We start from the raw sequence: 21,590 nt of genomic DNA on the forward strand, positions 1-21,590 counted from the left end.
GGGGATGCGGAAAGAGAACTGGACAAAAATCATGCTCCTGTGATGAGGACAGTGGTTGGGGAGTGAGGGCGGAGGTGGGGTGGACTGGGAGGAGGGGAGTTATGGGGGGAAAAAAGAGGAACAAATGTAATAATCTGAACAATAAAGATTTAATTATTAAAAAAATAAATAAATTGCTCATCAGAACACACAAAAAAAAGGCATAACATGCATAACTAGATTTTAATTTAAAAAAATATATATTTTATGATTTTTTTTACAGAGAGGAAGGGAGAGGGATAGAGAGCTAGAAACATCAATGAGAGAGAAACATTGATCAGCTGCCTCCTACACACTCCCCACTGGGGATGTGCCTGCAACCAAGGCACATGCCCTTGACTGGAATCGAACCTGGGACCCTTCTGTCCACAGGGCGACGCTCTATCCACTGAGCCAAACCGGTCAGGGCTAGATTTTAATTTTTTCAGTGAGATGTTAAAATCATATATTTGAAGTTCATTTTTTAAAAGTTCACTTACAAATTTATTTCATTCAGTAATAAAGTTCATATTTGTTTACTGGATATTAAATCCACACATGTTAAAAATCATAATATGACTATATTCTTAAAAATCCACAATAATATCACATTACTTATTTGATAACCCTAATTACTTATAGCATAGTTATCGAGCAGTAAGAACATCTTTGAGCAGCCAAAATACATGACACACTTTTCCACCTTCTAGCAGTGAACTCTTTGGATTCATATATACTGATCTCTATTTCATGACAAAAGTTGTGTAAAATAAGAACTCTAAGAAATTGAGAAGTCATTTGAAAAATAAATGGCTGCTTTTTGTTCACCTGTTTAAAATTGTTATTTTACCATTTATTGAATATCAGCATTTAATCCAAAATTCATAGGGGCAATATGAAAATAAATACCTTAGTACATCTGCAGTTTGTTTTACCTGAAATTTAATGACTACATTCTATCTAAACAATATAAATTTGGAAAAGTAAACTATTTTTTTTAATTTAATTATTCAAAGTTTTCTCATAGTTTTTAAAATTTCACTTTTTAAAGCTAAAAGTGATTTTTTGTCTCAAATGACTTCCATCATCATTGCTAATAGAGCAGAATGCTTTCCTCATTTCAATGGGCAGGAGTTCTCTTTTCAGAAGTCTTCTTTCCTCTAACTCCTTGATCTATACTAACAATAGTTCCCAATAGTAAGGCTAAAAATAAGTAATTTCAAGTGTATTAGTTAACTATTTTTTAAATTTCAAAAATTTTACAAATAACTCATCTTGGGACTTCTTCATGAAGTTTGGTGGTAAAACTTTCTAGAACATTGAAGAATTTGAGTTGCAATTAATAGAGTCCTTAAATTTTCTATTCATTTATTTAACCTTTATTTGGCACCAAGTATCATAGGATCAACAACCTTGATTGCGATCTAAATAATGCTACAAGAGTTTATTTAGATTTCTCATGAAAAGAGAATGAGAATATAAAGTCTTCTGATTTAAAGGGAAGGAGGACTTCAAATCATTCGCTTTAGTACTTACCTTAAACTTTCAAAATATTTTGATGTTTATGATCTCGTTTTTCCATGTATATGTATATGTATATGTAGATACATATACATAGAAAGAGAGACAGACAGAAACCAGGGGAGGAGGGATAGATAGTGAGCATCTGTTGGAACTCAAGCACCAAGGATACCTTTCAAATAAAACAGACAAAATGCCTGCTCTTTTGGAGCTCTTGTTCTAATAAGAAAAGAGACTAAAAAAATGAATTTTTTTTAAAAAGGGGAGAGCTTATGTTAGTGCTAAAGGAAATAGAGAAAACAGTGGTAAGTAAGATAATAGCAGATGGCACCCTATTTTACATTAGTTGACCAGGGAGGCTTCTCTGAAGCAGTGACTCAGCTTAGACTATCAAGCAATGACTGTTATTCCAAAAGCTCTTTTTGATAATTCAAGATGCTGTTGTACTTAGCGATATTTAAAGTATGTTTTCTTTGTGGCATATTTTATATTTATGCTATCAAATTATGGCTGAGAAATTGAATATTCAAAATCTGATGTTGAAATATTTATCTGTAAAACTGACAATATATTTCAAGGAAGAATAAAAACACAAAAACTGCCCTAACCGGTTTGGCTCAGTGGATAGAGCGTCAGCCTGTGGACTGAAGGGTTCCAGGTTCGATTCCGGTCAAGGGCATGTACTTTGGTTGCAGACCCTAGTTGGGTAGCTCAGTTAGTTAGAGTTGGGAGTGTGCAGGAGGCGAATCGGTTTCGGGTGATGTGATATATTATCTGTAAAACTGACAATATATTTCAAGGAAGAATAAAAACACAAAAACTGCCCTAACCGGTTTGGCTCAGTGGATAGAGCGTCAGCCTGTGGACTGAAGGGTTCCAGGTTCGATTCCGGTCAAGGGCATGTACCTTGGTTGCAGGCCCTAGTTGGGTAGCTCAGTTAGAGTTGGGAGTGTGCAGGAGGCGGCTGGTTGATGTTTCTCTCTCATCGATGTTTCTAACTCTCTATCCTTCTCCCTTCCTCTCTGTAAAAAATCAATAAAATATATTAAAAAAACAACACAAAGAACCTCATAAATAGACAACAATATGGTTATTAACAGAGGGACATGGGAGCGGGGGAGGCAAAAGATGGTGTGAAGAGGGTATAAATGGTGTTGGAAAGAGACATGACATGGCGTGGTGAACACACAGTGCAATATGCAGATAATGTATTATAGAATTGAACACCTTAAACCTTTGTAATTTTATTAACCAATGTAACCTCAATAAATTCACTAAAAATAATAAATAATAAAGCAATTAATATAAAAATGTTTCTCGTTTTAGGAATGGTGGAAAACACCAGACATAATTGGAGTGGATTGGATAAGCAAACTGATATACAGAATTTGAATGAAGAAAGAATCTTAGCTTTACAGCTTTGTGGGTGGATTAAGAAAGGAACAGATGTAGATGTAGGGCCATTTTTGAACTCCCTGGTACAAGAAGGGGAATGGGAGAGAGCCGCTGCTGTGGCATTGTTCAACTTGGATATTCGACGAGCAATCCAAATCCTGAATGAAGGGGCATCTTCAGAAAAAGGTATTGGGTTATATTCTATGGTACTTGCAGTTCATAGATTCCTTTAAAAAAAAAAAAAAGATACAACTTTCAAAACATTAATCAGTTAATATTTTCGTGTAAATTTTTTTGAAAGAGAAATTAGCACAGTACTGTATCTATAAATATTAGCTCTTCCCTTTTATTTATGCCTTGGTTTAACTCTGTAAAAAAGAAAATGTGTCTTAATTGTCCTTTACGGAATGCTCAAATGTGTCCATTTTCAAAGTTTTTTCTTTTAAAAATAGCTCACGTACATTTTAAAAATGTATTTTCTTGGAGATTAGGACTACTTTAGTTTGCAAGCATTTTTATGGTGAACATTTGAGTGTATTTTATTTTATACTAGAGGCCCAGTGCATGGATTCGTGCACTGGTGGGGTCCCTCAGCCTGGCCTGTGCTCTCTCGCAATCTGGGACCCCTCGGGCGATGTAGTACTGTGCGAAACAGCAGGCAGCCAGGGAGGAGCCCGAGCCCGAGCCTGGGCCTGGCGTTGTACCGCTCCCATTCATCCCATCCCCGCTGCGCCTGCTGCTGCTTGGTAGCGCTGCCGCAGAAGTGGGAGAGGCTAGCGCCACTGCAGCTGCGCTCACCAGCCTTGAGCCTGGCGTCTGGTGCCTGTCGGTCAGGTGAGCGGCACTCCCGCTGTGTGGGCACACTGACCACCAGGGGGCAGCTCCTGCGTTGAGCATCTGCCCCCTGGTGGTCAGTGGTGTGTCATAGCAACTGGCCGGTCGTCTGGTTGTTCGGTCGACCGGGTTGCTTAGGGTTTTATATATATAGACTTTATTTTTTGAATAGTTATTGGTTGACTTTTAGGAAACTCTACACATTTTTAGTTAGACTGTAGATTCTTATAAAAATGACATATTTGATTTGCAGAAGTTTTTCTACTTGAGTCTGGTGATTTAAACATAATTCCCACTTAATATTTTTTAGAAAGGAATAAACAGTGAAATGTGATAAAGTTTTAGTTTAATATTTTGCAAAGGAATACTTAGAGAAAGAAATCTTAATCCAGAAATTCAGTTTTTCTCTTTAAACTATTTTTATTGATTAATTTTATTTTAATTTTTACGTGTCATCCTTGCACAGGGGCCATGCTAATCTTCTCTGTATTATTTGAATTTTAGTATATGTGCTGCCGAAGTGAGCACATAATTTTATTTTAATATTTTTAGAGGGGAAGAGAGAGAGAGACTGACAGATACTGATTTATTGTTCAACTTATTTATGCATTCAGTGGTTGATTCCTGTATGTGCCCAGAACAGGGATTGAACCCACAACCTTAGTATATTAGGACAACTCTAACTACCCAACGAGGCCCAAAAATTCAGTTTTTTTCTTATCAGTTTTCATATCACTTGAAAATGCCTAGAATGTATATAGCAGGGGTCCTCAAACTTTTGAAACAGGGGCCAGTTCACTGTCCCTCAGACCGTTGGAGGGCCGGACTATAGTTTAAAAAAAAACTATGAACAAATTCCTATGCACACTGCACATATCTTATTTTGAAGTAAAAAAACAAAACGGGAACAAATACAATATTTGTATTTGCATGTGGCCCGCGGGCCGTAGTTTGAGGACCCCTGGTATATAGCTACTGATTTTTAATATACTTGGAAAATTATTTCTGAGTAGTCAGAAAACTTAATTTCTATTTGCTGGTCCACTTAGAAACCTTTACAGTTTTGTTGTACCAGAGAGAAAAACATGAAATTAACTGTAATATATTTACTTGCACACTAAAAGTTGAAAAAGCTAATGTTTTGTTCAGATTGGCATCTATTTCTTCATTTTTGTTATAAGTCTTCCCCATTTGAGTTTGCAATAAAAGACATGTGATGCCCTGGCCAGGTAGCTCAGTTGGTTAGAGCATCATCCTTATGCACCAAGGTTGCAGGTTCAATCCCTGTTCGGGGCACATGCAAAAGGCAACCAATGAATGCATGAGTAAATGGAACAATAAATCCTTGTTTCTTTCTCTCTATCTCTCTCCTCTCTAAATCAATCAATCAATAAAAGAAGACTTGGTGATGGGGGAAACAATTGATATTTAAGGCCATTTCTAATTAGAATTTTGCTGTGACCTGAGAGCATGATACTTTCCTATCATGTGGAATATTGGTAGATTTGAACACCCCTACTAACAGTAGGGGAAAATTTCATTCTAGTGATTTTAATATTTTAGTTAAGAACTAAAGGAAAGATTGCTCTGAGTCTAATATTCCTTTCCATTTGGAAATAATTTGTTCTAAGCAGGATTCAAAGAAAATATTCCCTTTTTTTGGTATTAATTATTAAAGTCTTTAAATAGTAGGCAGAGAGCAAGCACAAAGTACTTGGGGAAAGTGTTTATAGACATTAAGAGCAAGGCTATTAAGGACAGAAGGTGGGAAATCCTGTTTTATTTGAAAAAGAAAAAATAATTAGGATCAGAAAACAAAACTGCTATGATAAATGTAAAAGTTAAAGGTCAATTTAGTTTTCTCTTTTGATGCTGAACTTGTTAGAAGTCTAGACAGCCATAGGGTTGACTTCTAGGGTTGACTTCTAGGTTAGCAGCTTATCAGCAGCCACATAAATTCCAAGAATAAATGTTTAAAAGTGTTTGTAACAAATGCTTTTTTTCAAATGTGGTAATACTGATAGTTTTGCCCTAGAAAATTTAAAAGTATAATACTATAATAATGCTGAAGTATTGGTTTTTATTACCTTGTAGTTAAAACATAAATATATGCATTATGTATTTAGGAATAGGACAGTGATGGCGAACCTATGACACTCGTATCAGAGGTGACACGCGAACTCATTTTTTTGGTTGATTTTTCTTTGTTAAATGGCATTTAAATATATAAAATAAATATCAAAAATATAAATCTTTGTTTTACTATGGTTGCAAAGATCAAAAAATTTCTATATGTGACACGGCACCATAGTTAAGTTAGGGTTTTTCAAAATGCTGACACGCCGAGCTCAAAAGGTTCGCCATCACTGGAATAGGAGAACAAAATTATTTTGAAAATTACAGTCCCAAGATATAGTAATATTTACTATCAATGCTTTGAAATGATAGGGTGGCTTCACTTTTTTTTCAGTTAGTTCCTGAGTAGTAACATACGTTATAGGAACCTGCCTGGTATGGGGACTTGAAAATTAAGAGGTACTTGTCCTTTATAGGATTTGCAATATGGACAAAAGTTTTATAAGAATGGAAATTTTTGCTTGTAGTCCTTTTCAAATTTTCCAGCCTGAATCAAAACCCTTATTCTAGTGAGCTTATTTTTTGCATATAAAATTCAATCTCTGATCTTTATTTGTTTATGGTTTAAGAACTGAAAGAAGGCAGTATTAAGCTTTTGATCACTTTGATTAGCTGGTGTTTTTAATATGCAGGTGATCTGAATCTCAATGTGGTAGCAATGGCTTTATCGGGTTATACTGATGAGAAGAACTCCCTCTGGAGAGAAATGTGCAGCACTCTACGATTACAATTAAACAACCCATATCTGTGTGTCATGTTTGCATTTCTGACAAGTGAAGCGGGATCTTATGATGGAGTATTGGTAAGCTAATTTCTGTTTCATAAGGCTCTCTTTTTAAGATAGGAGTTTTTATCTAGCTTGTTAAAATTTTCAAATGTCTGTTGCATAAAAATTCTGTTATAGTTTGGTGCATTTTCTATTATTTAAAATAAAATATCTTAAACATCTTTGGAGCAGCTATTCTTGAATGTGACTGCCAACCTAGAGTTAGCTGATAGCAAACTGAACTTGATTTTTAAAATAATTTTAGTAATATAATTTCCAGACATAGAAGGAATAGAATTTTATCCTTTAGCTTAAGAACTGAGCTCTAGAACTCTACAACTATATAAACATAAATTTTATATTGAAATACAATTTTTAAAAGTGTGTGTATGTTTCTCATTTTTGTTAAGTGAACCAACACATGATCAGGATGACCACATCTTATCTGACTTAGTATTTGTCATTCTCAGACATGTTCTAGTTTAGAAGATAAATTATATGATCACACTACTTACAGTGGCTATTTCATTTTTTCATTATTTGATCTTTTCATTGCTATTTTTTTTCTCCTCTGCTTTAACCACCTATGACCACAATAACCACATAGGTTCTTTATCACAATGTTGGGAAAGAAAGAATAAAGTGAGATTTGCTTATCAGTTTTAGTTTTTGTGTTTTAAACTTCACATCAGTACCACAACTTTCTTTGTTCTGTTGTGCTTCTTTCTAGCACCAAGAAGAGCTTTCTGACATGAAAGTTGATTTCTTTTTGACATTATAGCATTTTTTATAAAATACACATTGCTTGAATAATTGATTTAAATGTTATTCCCTAACAATTTATAAAATCATGTATTTTATTGAGGTCTCAATGAAAATTTTAATAAATGTTAGTATCCATTTTGGCAATTCCTTAGTTTATAGATTTTGCCCATTATTTTAAATAATTTGCAATTGGACTTTTCTGACAACTCAGGTTAATATCCGAGAGCATATTGGGGTTCTTTTTGTTTTTACTATTAGTACTCTTTTTTGTTAAATAGAAGCCTTTAAATGTTGCATCTGGAAGAAATAAAATGATACTTTCAGGAAGTACTGGAGAATGATAAGGACTAGAAAAAGAAATGGATTGTTCAAATTTTGAATTGATAGAGAAGTATATTGTTTAAATATTAAATTCTGTATTTTAAATTAAGTGACCTATTATAAAGACCCTTCTTTTCATATAGCTAAATTTGGTTTATTAGGTAGGGGTATCTTACCTTGAGTATCATCTTTCCAAACTATTTCAAGAGTGTACCTAATATATTTAATGTGTAAATAATTATAATTAATGTTTTTCTTTTTAAAAATTGTTAAGTTGCAGTAATCTAGTAAAAGGTACTGACTTGGGAAATCAAAAGATGAAGGTCTGAATTTTTGCTCTGTTACACTTACCTTAACTTTAGGGATTTTAGTTTTGTTTTTTTTTATATATATTTTATTGATTTTTTACAGAGAAGAAGGGAGAGAGATAGAGAGTTAGAAACATCGATGAGAGAGATCGATCAGCTGCCTCCTGCATGCCCCCCACTGGGGATGTGCCCGCAACCAACGTACATGCCCTTGACAGGAATCGAACCCGGGACCCTTGAGTCCGCAGGCCGACGCTCTAGGGGGATTTTAGTTTTGTCTCAGCTATAAAGTGGGACAGATAATATTTATAAATCTTTTCAGATAAAAAATTTTAACACATGAAACTGAAACTAAAAGTTACATCCAGCTTGTATCAAACATGTTCCCCTCTTTAGGCAGAACCCTAGAAAATACTTTATATTTGCAAAAACGTACTAAGATATGTATCGACTGAAGTGGTGTTTTGTTTAAAGGAGGAAAACTATAATTCATAGAATGACTGACTTTAATGGAAATAGGGTTTTTTCCACCTTTAAACAATTTTTTACTTAACACAAAATTAATTGTACCTTCAGTCATAGTAAGCATTTTTCAAAATATTGTTTTACAGTGTTGACAATTTCACACAAATTTAAGTATTTATCCTATGCCTCTGAAAATTTTGACACAAACTACCTAATAGTATTTTACTATAGGCACAAAATTGTGTGTGTTTATTTATAAAGGTATGTTTTAAAACTTATCATTTTGTATTTAGAAATATGTGTTGATTTTTTTTTTCTAAATCTATCCTAGTATATTCATACTAGTATATTCACTGGTAATTCACAGATTTCCTAGACTTGTTGGTTTCTCCCAAACTAGTTTCTGTGATGGAAGGAATACATGACATCTTAAACTTGACAAACTGTACATCATTGTTTATATTCTGCTGGCGATTTATAAGACTGAACTAGAATTTTTTTAACTGAATTTATCAATATATAAGAGATAAATTTTTACTTCATAAGGACAGTAACTTTAGCAGAGCATTTCTTGAGAGTTATATTAAGTAAATCATCTTAGATGAAATAAGTCAGATAACTGCCATATGATTTTGCTTTCATATGGAATCTAAAAAACAAAATAAACACTCTTACATATAGAGAACAAACTGATGGTCGTCATATGGGAGGTGCTTGGGGAACTGGATGAAAAAACTGAATAGATTAATGAAGTAACAATTGATAATTACAAAATCGTCATGGGGATGAAAAGTACAGCATAGGGAATACACTCAGTAATATTGGAATAACCATGTATGGTGTCAGGTGGGTAATTAGACTTATGGGGGATCACTTCATAAAGTATATAAATGTTTAACCACTATGCCATACAGCTAACACTAATACAATATTGAGTGTCAACTGTGATTGAAAAAATTATTTTTATTTTTAAAAAGGCATTTTAGGGGATCAGTGGTTCTGCCAATATATACACAATAACTTATTAATATCTTTGAAAATATAATTATATTTTATGTATATAAAATACTTAGTCTTCAAATATTTAAAACTCATAGCACCTACAAGTAACTCCTTGCTTTTTCTCTTCTTTTCAGTATGAAAACAAAGTTGCTGTCCGTGACAGAGTGGCATTTGCTTGTAAATTCCTTAGTGATAGTCAGGTAAGAACTAGATTTAATTCCATGTTTGAAGTGATTAATATTTATTGTTACTGGATTGAGGAATTGATCTTTATAAATATATATGTGAGTTAGATATATGTGTGTGTGTGTAAATTCTTCTGCAAAGTAAATAATCTCTATATTAGATTAAAATATTATAAATGTATATTATAACTAAATTTACTTTTTAAAATAATGCTGACTTAATATTTTAGTTTATTCCTGTTTTGGGGATTGAGATTGGTCAATAGATAAAGATGTTAAACTCACCTCCTAGGGATGCTATAAAGGGATCCCTCTGTTTCCTAATGCAGTAAGTAGGTACTGAATACATATGCTATATATAGTGAGAAATACATATATGGCTAGTGTTACAATGTGCTAAGTGCTATAATAATGAAAAAAGTGCTGGGGGAATATAGAGAAATCTTGACTAGAGTTTGGGGAGGAATGAAGTCTGCGAAGACCTTACAAGAGATGGTTATTTTTTATAATCTTAAAGTTCCCTTTCCACCAAGATTCTATGATTCTATTGCATCCTACTATAATAGGCAGCAAGAACTTTGCAGAATAATAGGACAGTTCTCTTTAAATTTATAACAGTAAACCTATACTCTTTATAGAATAACTAGAGGCCCGGTGCACGAAATTCGTGCACTCTGAGGCGGGGGGGGGGGGAGGGGGGGGATCCCTCAGCCCGGCCTGCACCCTCTCACAGTCCAGGAGTTTTGGGGGGATGTCCGACTGACGGCTTAGGCCCCCTCCCCACTAAGCTGGCAGTTGGACAGCCTTAGCGCTGCCACAGAGGCGGGAGAGGCTCATGCCACCACTGCTGCACTTGCCAGCCGTGAGCTGGGCTCAGGGCTTCTGGCTGAGTGGCACTCCTCCTGTGGGAGTGCACTGACCACCAGGGGGCAGGTCCTGCATTGAGCATCTGCCCCCTAGTGGTCAGTGTGCGTCATAGCGACCGGTAGTTCCCCCATTCAGTTGATTTGCATATTACCCTTTTATTAGATAGGATTATCAAACACAGAAATGCCTTGCCTTTTAAAAAAAAAAAAAATTAAATGATCATGAACGCTGAATTGTAATTTATATTAGATGCGAAGACTTAGAGATCATACATCTAGATCTTTGCAGGGGCTTTTGTTTTACAATATTTTCTATTAAGAATAAAATTGTTCCACAATGTAGAAGTTTTGAAGGACAAGAGATATAGTAAAATGGATTGCTTCAGAAAATTCACTTTGAATTTTCCAGTTAAATAGGTACATCGAAAAGTTGACCAATGAAATGAAAGAGGCTGGAAATTTGGAAGGAATTCTGCTTACAGGCCTTACTAAAGACGGAGTGGACTTAATGGAGAGTTACGTCGATAGGACTGGAGATGTCCAAACAGCAAGTTACTGCATGTTACAGGTTTGTGCAGTGTGGCAGCATCTGTCTTTAGGAAAAGATGGTAGCAAGTCTACCATCTTGCTGTTTATTTTCCATTTGTTTGGTTTTCTTCTTCCTTTTGTTTTGTATTCCTTTCCTGCCTTCTCTTAGGCTAATTGAATATTTCAGTGTTTCACTTTATTTCATCTAGTGGCTTTTTAGCAAAGTCCCTTTTCATTCTCTCTCTCTCTCTCTCTCTCTCTCTCTCTCTCTCTCTCTCTCTCTCTCTCTCTCTTAGACCTAGTTGCTCTAGGTCTAACAATGTACATCCTTAACTCATTAGTGAACATTTTACCTCCTCATACTTCACATGTCATCCCTAATATTCAGACTTCCTGCTTCACCCTTTCTTTTTCATACCTCACATCTAACACTTTATGCTTTGCTTCATATTTCACATGTCACAATTGTTACAGCAGTGTAATTCTGCTTATACACCCTTCTTTGTCCTTTGTTATATATTTTACTTCTACATGTTATAAGCTCCAACTTGGAGTGTTATAATTTTTGCTTTGAACAGTTAGTTGTCATTTGTGTAAATTATGTGAAGAACAAAAACATGGGCTTTTATATTTATTACTTATTTACCATTCCTGGTACTGTTTAGATCAGGGCTAGGTAACGTCTGGCCCGCGGGCATATAAGGCTTGTGAGATCAGTTGGTCTGGTCCTGCCAGGGCATTAGGAGTGACAAATTAAATGTTTGACCAAATATAGCAGGCTAATTTTTAAGTTGATAATTTTGTATGGCCCTCGAATGATGTTATAAATATCCAAATGGCCCTTGACATAAAAAAGGTTCCCCACCTGTGGTTTAGACCAATAGATCCAAATTTTATATGGTGTTCCTTTCCTTTGGTCTTCTCTTTAGCATTTCTTATAGTACAGATATACTGGAGACAGATTCTCTCAGTTTAAATGACCTTTTTGTTCTTGTTTTCCTTTCAACACTTTAAAGACATGGCTTCATAGTCTTCTGGCCTCCCATTATTTCTGATGACGAGTCAACTATTATCTATTGTCCCCTATGAAATTTTTTGTCTTTTCCTTGAGTTGTTTTCAAGGTTTTCTTTTTTATTTTGAGCAGTTTAACCTTAATGTCTAATGTGGTTCTTTTTTTCCTGCTTGTGGCTTGCTGAGCTTCTTGAATCTGCAAGTCAGTGTTTTTCATCAAATTTGGGAAGTTTTCAGGCATATTTTGCAGCCTCAATCTCATTCTTTTCTCTTGGACTCTATTATACATATATTAAATCATTTAATATTACCCTATATGTATCTGAGGTTCTTTTTCTTTCAGATTTTTTTCTCTGCTATTCAAATTGGATAAATTATATTCATGTACTCATTGTCTGTCACTTTCTGATGATAAGTTTTCCAGGGAATACTTAATTTCAGTTATTGTACTTTTTCATTCTAGAATCTTGTTGTATAGTTTACATTTTTCAGCCCAGATCCTTATCTATTCACTAATTAAAACACTATTTTTCTTTAAGTCTTTGGACGTGTCTAATAGCTGTATGTCAGCTAACTCTAAAATATGGAATTTTTTAGGTTTAGTTTCTATTGACTGCCTTTTTCTTTGACGTTGAATCACATTTACCTGTGTCTTTATATGTCAGGTGATTTTTAATTTAATATTGCATGATATGTACAGTACATTATAAAGTTCTGGGTTCTTTTACCTTTTCCTGAAGAATTTTTGTTAATACTTTTGGAAGTTCAAGTTACTTGCTGCTCACTTTGGTCTTACATTTTGCTACTATGGATCTGTGGAAAGCCCAGTGTATTCTGCCCGCTCTTCTGATTTGGTCAGACTTAATCACTGAACTGTTCCCTTGCAGATTTTGTCAGAGTTTGATTTTAGGTTTTATAGGGGCAATCTAGAGAACACTTACCGAATATGAATTGACCAAATTTTCTTAGTTTATCCTTACTGCCATGGAAGAGACAAGAGGCGGGTATGAAGATTTCTTTAAAAAACAACAACACACAAAACAGGGCTTTTATTCTACTTTAGTACTTAGTTCTAGCTAGTTGGTCATAATTAAGACTAGAGTAGATGTTTACTTTTTTAAGAAATAAAATTGTCAACTAACAGTTTTCCTTTGGCTAAATGAACTCTGGTAATGGAAATTACTACCTAATTAATAGGTGAAAGACATGCTCTATTTTAATGGAATGTATAAAGATAGATTGTCTTTATTAGGTGTTACAGGTATCTTTCCATTTTCCATAAGTAAGATGCATGCTAAGATCTAACAGTTTAGTTGTCTATCTGGCTCCCAAATAGAATCGGGAAAACTGGGCTTCACATTGATGCCCGAGCATCACGGGGCAGAGACATAGTCTCCTTTCTTTGTAAGTTAGGGAGATGCATGTTGGACAGGCCTGTAAGCATTCATGAAAACAGCAACGATAGGTGAAATGTGGAATGTGACAGCTGCCAGGGAAAACAAAGCTTTAGGAAGAGACTTACTGGCAAGAAATTGAAATTACTAATGAGAAAAAATCTAAAGTGAATTAAAGGGAAAGAAATTGTTGCTTTGTACTATGTCTTAGGGGCATAAGAACTAAGAACATTTTTGGCCTTTTTTTTTCTTTTTAATTTTTAAGGTAATGTATGTTTGAGGGTAAGAGAGAGAATAGGCAGGTTTAACTTTCAGATAAATAGGCATACAAAATAGAATCTCAGTTCACAGTACATTGCTAGATATGAAGCACTAGGCTCAGTATTATTTTATATCTGATTAAGTAGCTTTGATGTGTATTTGGATCAGACAGTAAACACATTTTGTGAACCAAGAAGTTTTGATTGTTGGGACAGAGAGTATTCACATCACTTTTTACTGCATTTAACCAGGAAGGTGAATTGTTTGCTTTTGGGCTTTTAAACTTTTTACCCTTCCCTGGCCAGTCTAATGATATCTACATTATATATTTCTGTCATTAGTCGAGACCAGCTTAAAGTAAATTAATGGAGGTTCCAATAATTATTTTATCTCTGTCCTCATTAGGAGTCAGCTTTTGGCAGAAGGAAGCCTATTCTGTGTGACTTGTACTCACATGTTACCAAGAATCTTCTGGTTTAGCCAGGAAATTTTTAAACAACAAATAATTCACTCTTTCTTTTTAGGGTTCTCCTTTAGATGTTCTTAAAGATGAAAGAGTTCAGTACTGGATTGAGAATTACAGAAATTTATTAGATGCCTGGAGGTTTTGGCACAAACGAGCTGAATTTGATATTCACCGGAGTAAGTTGGATCCCAGTTCCAAGCCTTTAGCACAGGTAAATACATTGCTTTGGAGAGAATCAAATAACATCTACCTCATAGTTTAGCCAAAACTAGAAGTGTTTATAGCATATTATACAGGCTACATTTAGAATTCGGTTTAATAAATTATTATTAGCTCATTCTTTTGCCTATATTGAGTTCACGCTGAACTACAGTTTGTCCTTGATCTTCCTTGTCTTGGTCCTTCCACTTTCTAACAATCACCTCAGTGGCTTGAGTTTTAGTGTGAGAGAGAGAAAACCACAGCAGGCCTAGAGGATCTTAAGCAAAACTAAATTAATCCTAGGGCTGTCTGAGGTTTTCCAGTATATTCTAATAAACCTTTCAGAATCTAAACTACTCTATGGTCTTATAAATTCCATTTATGTATTATTTTTCGGCACTATTTTATATGTAATAAGGCAGGGTTGTTTTTTTTTAACAGTATATACATATATAGCTGTAGGTCTGATTGCACATGGAAATTTTAAATTTTTTCTTTTAGCATTAGTTTAAAAAACGTGAAATGAATTATCTCATAAAGCACATGACATAAGATACACTAAGTTCAGACATTAAATATCAGGTATATCCTCAATGTGAGCACTGGATGGTGCTGTTCTCTTATTTTAGAAAGCTGAGAAATTAGTGCTGCTATTAAAACAACCTGAGTATTAGTAAAATGGCATTACGTAATAATACTTTTTACTGATCTGTATGATAAGTGTTAAGAACCTAGGAGTTCAATTTAAAGCAGAATGGATGGTTACTATTGCTATTATTCTCAAGTTTTAACTCTTTACCATTTTAGGATCCTTAATTCCTTCCTACCTTAGGAAATGAGTGTTTTCTTCATAAGAAAATTTTGTACGAGAGATTATATCATGGAACTTTGGATCAGAAGTCGTTTTTAATGTCTCTCAGTCCCTATTATTTCTAAAATATTGGAATTTAATGTGAACTCTAAAGTCATCATTATTTCTAAAATATTGGGATCTAATGTTGCCAAGTTTTTCTGTATACAGTATAACAGTGGCATTAGGAGAATATAACTAAACAAAGGTAACATAAAGTACTCAATGTAGTTGCTAAGTGGAAATCTTAAATAAGAGTTAGTCAAACTTAGCAGATAAATTATTTTATAATTCAAAATAATGTTTAAAAATTATTTTAATTTGTTAGGATCAAACTTTGAATTTTTTATTTATAAAGTTTGCATTATATTTTAACTTCTTTTGTTTGTTTTCCAGGTGTTTGTGAGTTGCAATTTCTGTGGCAAGTCTATCTCCTACAGTTGTTCAACTGTGCCTCATCAGGGCAGAGGTTTTAGTCAGTATGGGGTCAGTGGCTCGCCAACGAAATCTAAAGTCACAAGTTGCCCTGGTTGTCGAAAACCCCTCCCTCGATGTGCGCTTTGTCTCATTAATATGGGAACACCTGTTTCCAGCTGTCCTGGTATGACAATTCTCCAGTATTCTCTTCTGAGCTGAAATTGTTCTTCCATAATTGATCTAATGTAAATAAAAGACATACTAGCTTGATTTTCTAAGAGCAAGCCACTTGCTGGCTTTTGTTCCCTATGGTTTATGAAATCTATACATTAAAAGTAAAATCTATGTCCAGGATATCTCAGGTACTCTCACAAATTCTAGCCAATTTGAAGTGAAAAGAGCTTAAATATTAAGTAATGTTATTTCATTTTCTTGTCACTCTTTCTAAGAGGGGTTTCCTCAAATAGTATATTTAAAAGTCAGTGTGCCCTCATGTACTAATAACTACCTTTTATGCATAAAGAGTTTTTGATAGTCTCAAAGCACTTGCACATTTCCTCTTATTTCATCTTCAGAATCTACCTGTGAAGTACATAAAGTATTAATCTAAAAGTAAAATCCCTTTACTTGTAGGATTTAGTGCTGTTTCTGCAATATTCATCAGTTACCTAGCAAGTATTATATGTATGGTTAGAAATATTAGGATTGTTGTTTACTGCTATGGTAACATGCAGAAAAAAATTTGAGAAGAGTAGATAATTGAATATAATGTACCCAGTGGCTAGAAATATTCCAGCTATTCATATAACTTGATTATGATACTATGGCAAAAATTTCAGTTAAAAACATTTTAATATTTGGCGCACTGGTATAATGAATAATGAATAAAGAACTGGATATGATGTCAGAATGCCTGTTTTAGTTACAGCTCTGACATTCAGTGTGTGAAATTGAGAGTTATGTTAGCTCTTTTTTATATAAAGTGTTGGATGGGGAGATCCTTTATAGTTATGAAATTTTGTAATTCTAGTCTGCAGCTGATTCATTTTAAGTAGTCTGCTTTATTGTTACATTAACATCTGTGAAAGAGATTTGCTGGTATCATTGGCTGAGTAATTATTTTTCAATTTATGCCTTTTTTAAACAAATAAAGACAATATGTAATGTTTTCAAATGCACTTGTTTCAATTTAAATTTTAATCAAGGATTTTCATTTTATACATTGCATGTTCTTCACTTTTTTATAGCCCCAATACTATCTAAATAGAAAATAAAACGTACTGTGCACTGCAACACAGCTAGAAATGTATATATCATGTACTGTGATAAATCAAACATCAATGCGTCTTCTACCCTACTTAAGATGACATTTCTATACTAGTGCCTTTGATTATTTCTCCCTGCCCAGTCTCACCTCTTTCCTCCTCCCTAGAGGTAACCACTATCCTAAATTGTGTTAATTCAATCTCTAGCATGTCTGTGTGGTTTTATCACATGTATGTTTTGTCTGTGTCTTAAATTCTGTACAAATGAATTATGGATTATATCCTTTGACTTGGCTTTTTTGCTCAACATTGGGGTTTGTTTGCTTGTATGTTTTTTAGTGTCTATTATGCTGATGAATGTAGCTATATTTTTTTTTCATTCCTGTTTCATATTCCATTAATGACTATAGCACCATTTTTCCACTCAGCTTCCTATAGACACGTTGTTTGTTTCCAGATTTTTACTATTATGAACAATGCTGCTATGAACATTCCTGCATATGTCTTTGTTTAGCATGTACAAAGTTTCTCTGGTGTACTTACCTATAAGTAGAAGTGATAAATAATACTGTTTGCTAATGTTTTACTTAGGATTTTTATGTTCTGTTCAGGAGATAGATTGGTCTTTAATCTTCCTTATATTATTTTTGCCTGATTCTGTTAGCAAAGTTACTAGTATACCAGCTTCATAGAGTGCTTTGGGAGATTTCCTCTCTTTTCCTATTCTTTGACAGAGTTTGTATAGGTAAAAATTACGTGTTCCTTCAATGTTTAGTACAACTCTCTTTTACAGGTGTACTGTTTAATAATGCGGATTTTTTTCACTTGATGGAGTTACACATATGTTGATATATATGCGATTTGATATGTATGCTGTTTTGTTGTATTGACAGCAAGCTTCAAAACTTCATATGTCAAATTTGCTGAAGGTGTTAACATTTTAGATATTTTTACACTTAAAAATGTCGAATTTCGTGCCAAAAAAAAGAGCATTTGCGTGAAATTTTAATTCATTACTTTATTTTGAAGAAAAGTGCTGCTGAAAGTTATTGTATACTTCGGGAAGCTTATGGTGAACATGCTCCATCTCAAGATACTTGTGAACACTGGTTTAAACGCTTTAAAAGTGATGATTTCGATGTGAAAGATAACGTCCAGGTCAACCGAAAAAGTTTGAAGACCAACAATTACAAGCATTGTTGGATGAAGATGCGTGTCAAACTCAAAAACAACTTGCAGAAAGATTAAACATTGCTCAGCAAACAATTTCCGATTGTTTACAAGCAATGGGAAAGATTTTAACGGAAGGAAAATGGGTGCCAATCAACTGAACAAAAGACAAATGGAAAACCGAAAAGTCATCAATAAAATGTTGCTTCAACAGCACGAAAGAAAGTCTTTTTTGCATCGAATTGTGACTGGCGATGAAAAATGGATTTATTCTGAGAATCCCAAATGCACAAAATCATGGGTTAATCCAGGTCAACCATCAACATTGACTGCAAGGCTAACTTGCTTCGGAAAGAAGACAATGCTCTACGTTTGGTGGGATCAGGAAGGTATGGTGTATTATGAGCCTCTAAAACCAGTTGAAACCGTTAATACTGATCGCTACCGACAACAAATAATCAATTTGAACCATGCTTTGATCGTGAAACGACCAGAATGTGCCAGAAGACACGGCAAAGTAATTTTGCTTCATGATGACGCACCATTACACACTTCAAAACCAGTTAAAGACACGTTAAAAGATCTTGCCTGGGAAGTATTAACCTACCCGCTGTATTCACCAGATCTTGCTCCTTCAGATTACCACTTGTTCCGATCGATGGCACACACACTTTCTGAGAAGCACTTCAAAACGTACGAAGAATTGGAAAATTGGGTCTCTGAATGGTTTGTCTCAAAACAAGAAAAGTTCTGTTGGCACGGTATCCACAAATTATCTGAAAGATCAGGGAAATGTGTAGCTAGCAATGGACATTACTTGGAATAAGCACTTTTGATGTTTCTCTTGAAATTATTGTGTTTTCTTTGATTACAAAATCTGCATTATTAACCGGTATACCAGGTAAATTGGGCTTGGTGTTTTTCTTTGTGGGAAGATTTTAAGCTACCAGTTATTTCTCTAAAATTGTTAATTCAGATTGCTTCTTAGTGGGTTTGATACCTTATGTTTTTCAAGTGTTTTATTAGCTATGAAAGATGTAAGGAAACTTCTGTTACTTAGTATCTTTTCAATATACCTAGATCCTAGCATTAAAATTACTATTTCAATATGATACATGATTTGTATTTTGACATAGCTTCTGAAATACCTTTTAAGAAAATTTGAATTAATATTGTGATATAGTTATTGAAGATCATTTTCTTTAACCCATAGGAGGATCCAAATCAGATGAAAAAGTAGACTTGAGCAAGGACAAAAAATTAGCTCAATTTAACAACTGGTTTACATGGTGTCACAATTGCAGGCATGGTGGGCATGCTGGACATATGCTTAGTTGGTTCAGGTAATAATCACATTACTTCTTTAATAGGCTTGGAGTTAGAGGAGATAAAGCCGATGGCCTTTTAAATACTTCAGGTTTATACAGCTAAAGGATGAATTTGTTCTTTCCTGTCACCTGAGTTAACAAAGAGGTCATCAACATTTCTATTATTAGATATCCTTTGTAATCTTATACTATAAAATTAAACATAATAAATAGTTTAAATATGATGTATGGGTTAAGTGTTTGAATAGTATTATTTTACTTTATTTGGGGAGAGGATATGTTTACAGTTTTTCACAGTTAACTGAAGATCCTACTATATATAATATGTAATTGAATTATAAATTAAATGAAAGATATCACTTATCTTCTAAATAAGCTTGTTATGTAGTAAGTACCTCATGCAATGGAGATTTTCAAGACCATATTTAATTTTTACACTGAGCAGTGCTAGTGGCCTTCCACTCTTCTATATTGCTGTAGCTTTTACACTCACTTTGTCACACTGGCTTTAATTTAAACTTGAGCACATCCCTTCACCTCATAACTGCAGATGGATCTTTTGTTGTATATTTAGAAAACAAAGCCATTCAAGTTTTTAGTAACTTTCTCCCCATGATCAGCGTGGCATAAATTTCTAATTTAATGCTTTTAATGTGTTTTTGTCTTTGGATTTGAATTGCTATATTTTCCCAAGTGCCATTTTGAAAAATTGCATTATAGACATAGATAGGTATATAGATAAAGAAATGTACATATGTACCTATGTATGTATATATCTGTGTATATTAATAATTTAGATTTTTAACTGTTATTTGATCTATTCTTTTAGGGACCATGCAGAGTGTCCTGTGTCTGCATGCACGTGTAAATGTATGCAGTTGGATACGACAGGGAATCTGGTGCCTGCAGAGACTGTCCAGCCGTAAATGTTACCACCTACAGAAGAACCTTCAAGTGTGGAACTTTCTAATAGATGACCTTCATAGGGCAAAAACATACCTCAGAACAAGTCACTCATGACTTTCCTGTAATGGAAAAATAAATCATTCTATCAAATCAGCAATTTGATGTCTTGGTGATTTTGATGTGCTTCACAGAGACAAATGCTGCTGAAATGGATATCAGAGTATTCATGAATTCTGTTGAGTAGGTTGAAAAAGTTCATTTTGGAACAACTTTCTAGGGTTTTGTTGAAATTATAAAAATGCAGAGTTTCTGGAATAACCAAGAACAGACCTTGAACCTATATCTTCCAAGCTAAAAGTAGATATCTTCCAGTAAAATTAGTACACTTTGAAAAGAAAATAACATGATCATTTCACTGACTCAGATGATAGTTTAAGCTCATCCATGCCTAGTTTCCTTTCAGATAAAATTAAACGTTGGATTTTTAGATTTAGAATTGGAGAGCTTCTACCCTACACTGGAGAATAAATTTTATCAATTTAAATATGTAATTACCCCCTTCCCCCCAAGGAGTTTTTTTTCCTTGCACTTTCATTTTAAAGTAAGAAATCTTTTGGCACAGACTTTTATTTTCTTCCTAGAAAAGCCAAAATTAAGACTGTACCTTACAGATTTTCTCTTCTGAAGAGAAAAAATTGCATCATTTCAGGGGAACATGTTATAAAATTTTCAGTTTTTGCTTGTCATTGTCCTGATTTGCCTTTAAAGATTTCTCTCCCTATTAATTCATCTTATGCTCATCATTTGGGAGCATTTTACTGAACACAAAGTCTGCAAGATTATATGTGATCAACCACTCAGCATTCTGTCAGTATGTCCTGCTCTCATATTCCCTCCTGTTTTAGAAGACTCTGTTTTTTCTAAGGTAAACTGGGAGATGTTGGGAGAAACAAGGTCACTTTGGAGACAAATTTACTTTACATGTACGTTTCTAAAAGTAAGTATATTTGGGCCAATTCAGGGCCTTTATTTTAAATTTATTTTTTCCCCTTCTCACAGCCAGATGGAAGAGAAATATAAAGGAATTGTAGCTGCTTCTCTGTCATCTGAATACTCAAAGGACTAATCTGACTTTTATAATTGAAGTGTATTCAAAAATAAAAAGAAAGTAACCCTAAAACTTAATTATTGTATGGGTTTCGGAGAAATA

General features: G+C 34.1%; 1 protein-coding gene and 1 non-coding gene across 4 annotated transcripts in view; one reads left to right on the forward strand and one right to left on the reverse strand.

The window, feature by feature from the left end:
- Positions 1–20,537, forward strand: part of MIOS (meiosis regulator for oocyte development) — a 36,525-nt gene extending 15,988 nt beyond the window's left edge. For 2 of the 3 annotated variants that reach the window (XM_006085013.3, XM_023750746.1), the window contains exons 4-11: positions 2,866–3,120; positions 6,537–6,706; positions 9,666–9,731; positions 10,992–11,150; positions 14,302–14,454; positions 15,691–15,895; positions 19,360–19,489; positions 20,304–20,537. In XM_006085013.3, the coding sequence (XP_006085075.1) occupies positions 2,866–3,120; positions 6,537–6,706; positions 9,666–9,731; positions 10,992–11,150; positions 14,302–14,454; positions 15,691–15,895; positions 19,360–19,489; positions 20,304–20,400 (1,235 nt within the window). In that variant the 3' untranslated portion in view covers positions 20,401–20,537. The remainder of the gene's footprint in view (positions 1–2,865; positions 3,121–6,536; positions 6,707–9,665; positions 9,732–10,991; positions 11,151–14,301; positions 14,455–15,690; positions 15,896–19,359; positions 19,490–20,303) is intronic. The other variant, XM_014452432.2, reaches the window with a different exon arrangement.
- Positions 4,190–4,296, reverse strand: LOC111825167. Its single transcript, XR_002828296.1, has one exon. It is a non-coding gene; the product is annotated as a U6 spliceosomal RNA (small nuclear RNA).
- Positions 20,538–21,590: the final 1,053 nt, after the last annotated feature.

The sequence above is a fragment of the Myotis lucifugus genome, unplaced genomic scaffold, assembly GCF_000147115.1.
Source record: "Myotis lucifugus unplaced genomic scaffold, Myoluc2.0 scaffold_15, whole genome shotgun sequence".
Taxonomy (NCBI): domain Eukaryota; kingdom Metazoa; phylum Chordata; class Mammalia; order Chiroptera; family Vespertilionidae; genus Myotis; species Myotis lucifugus.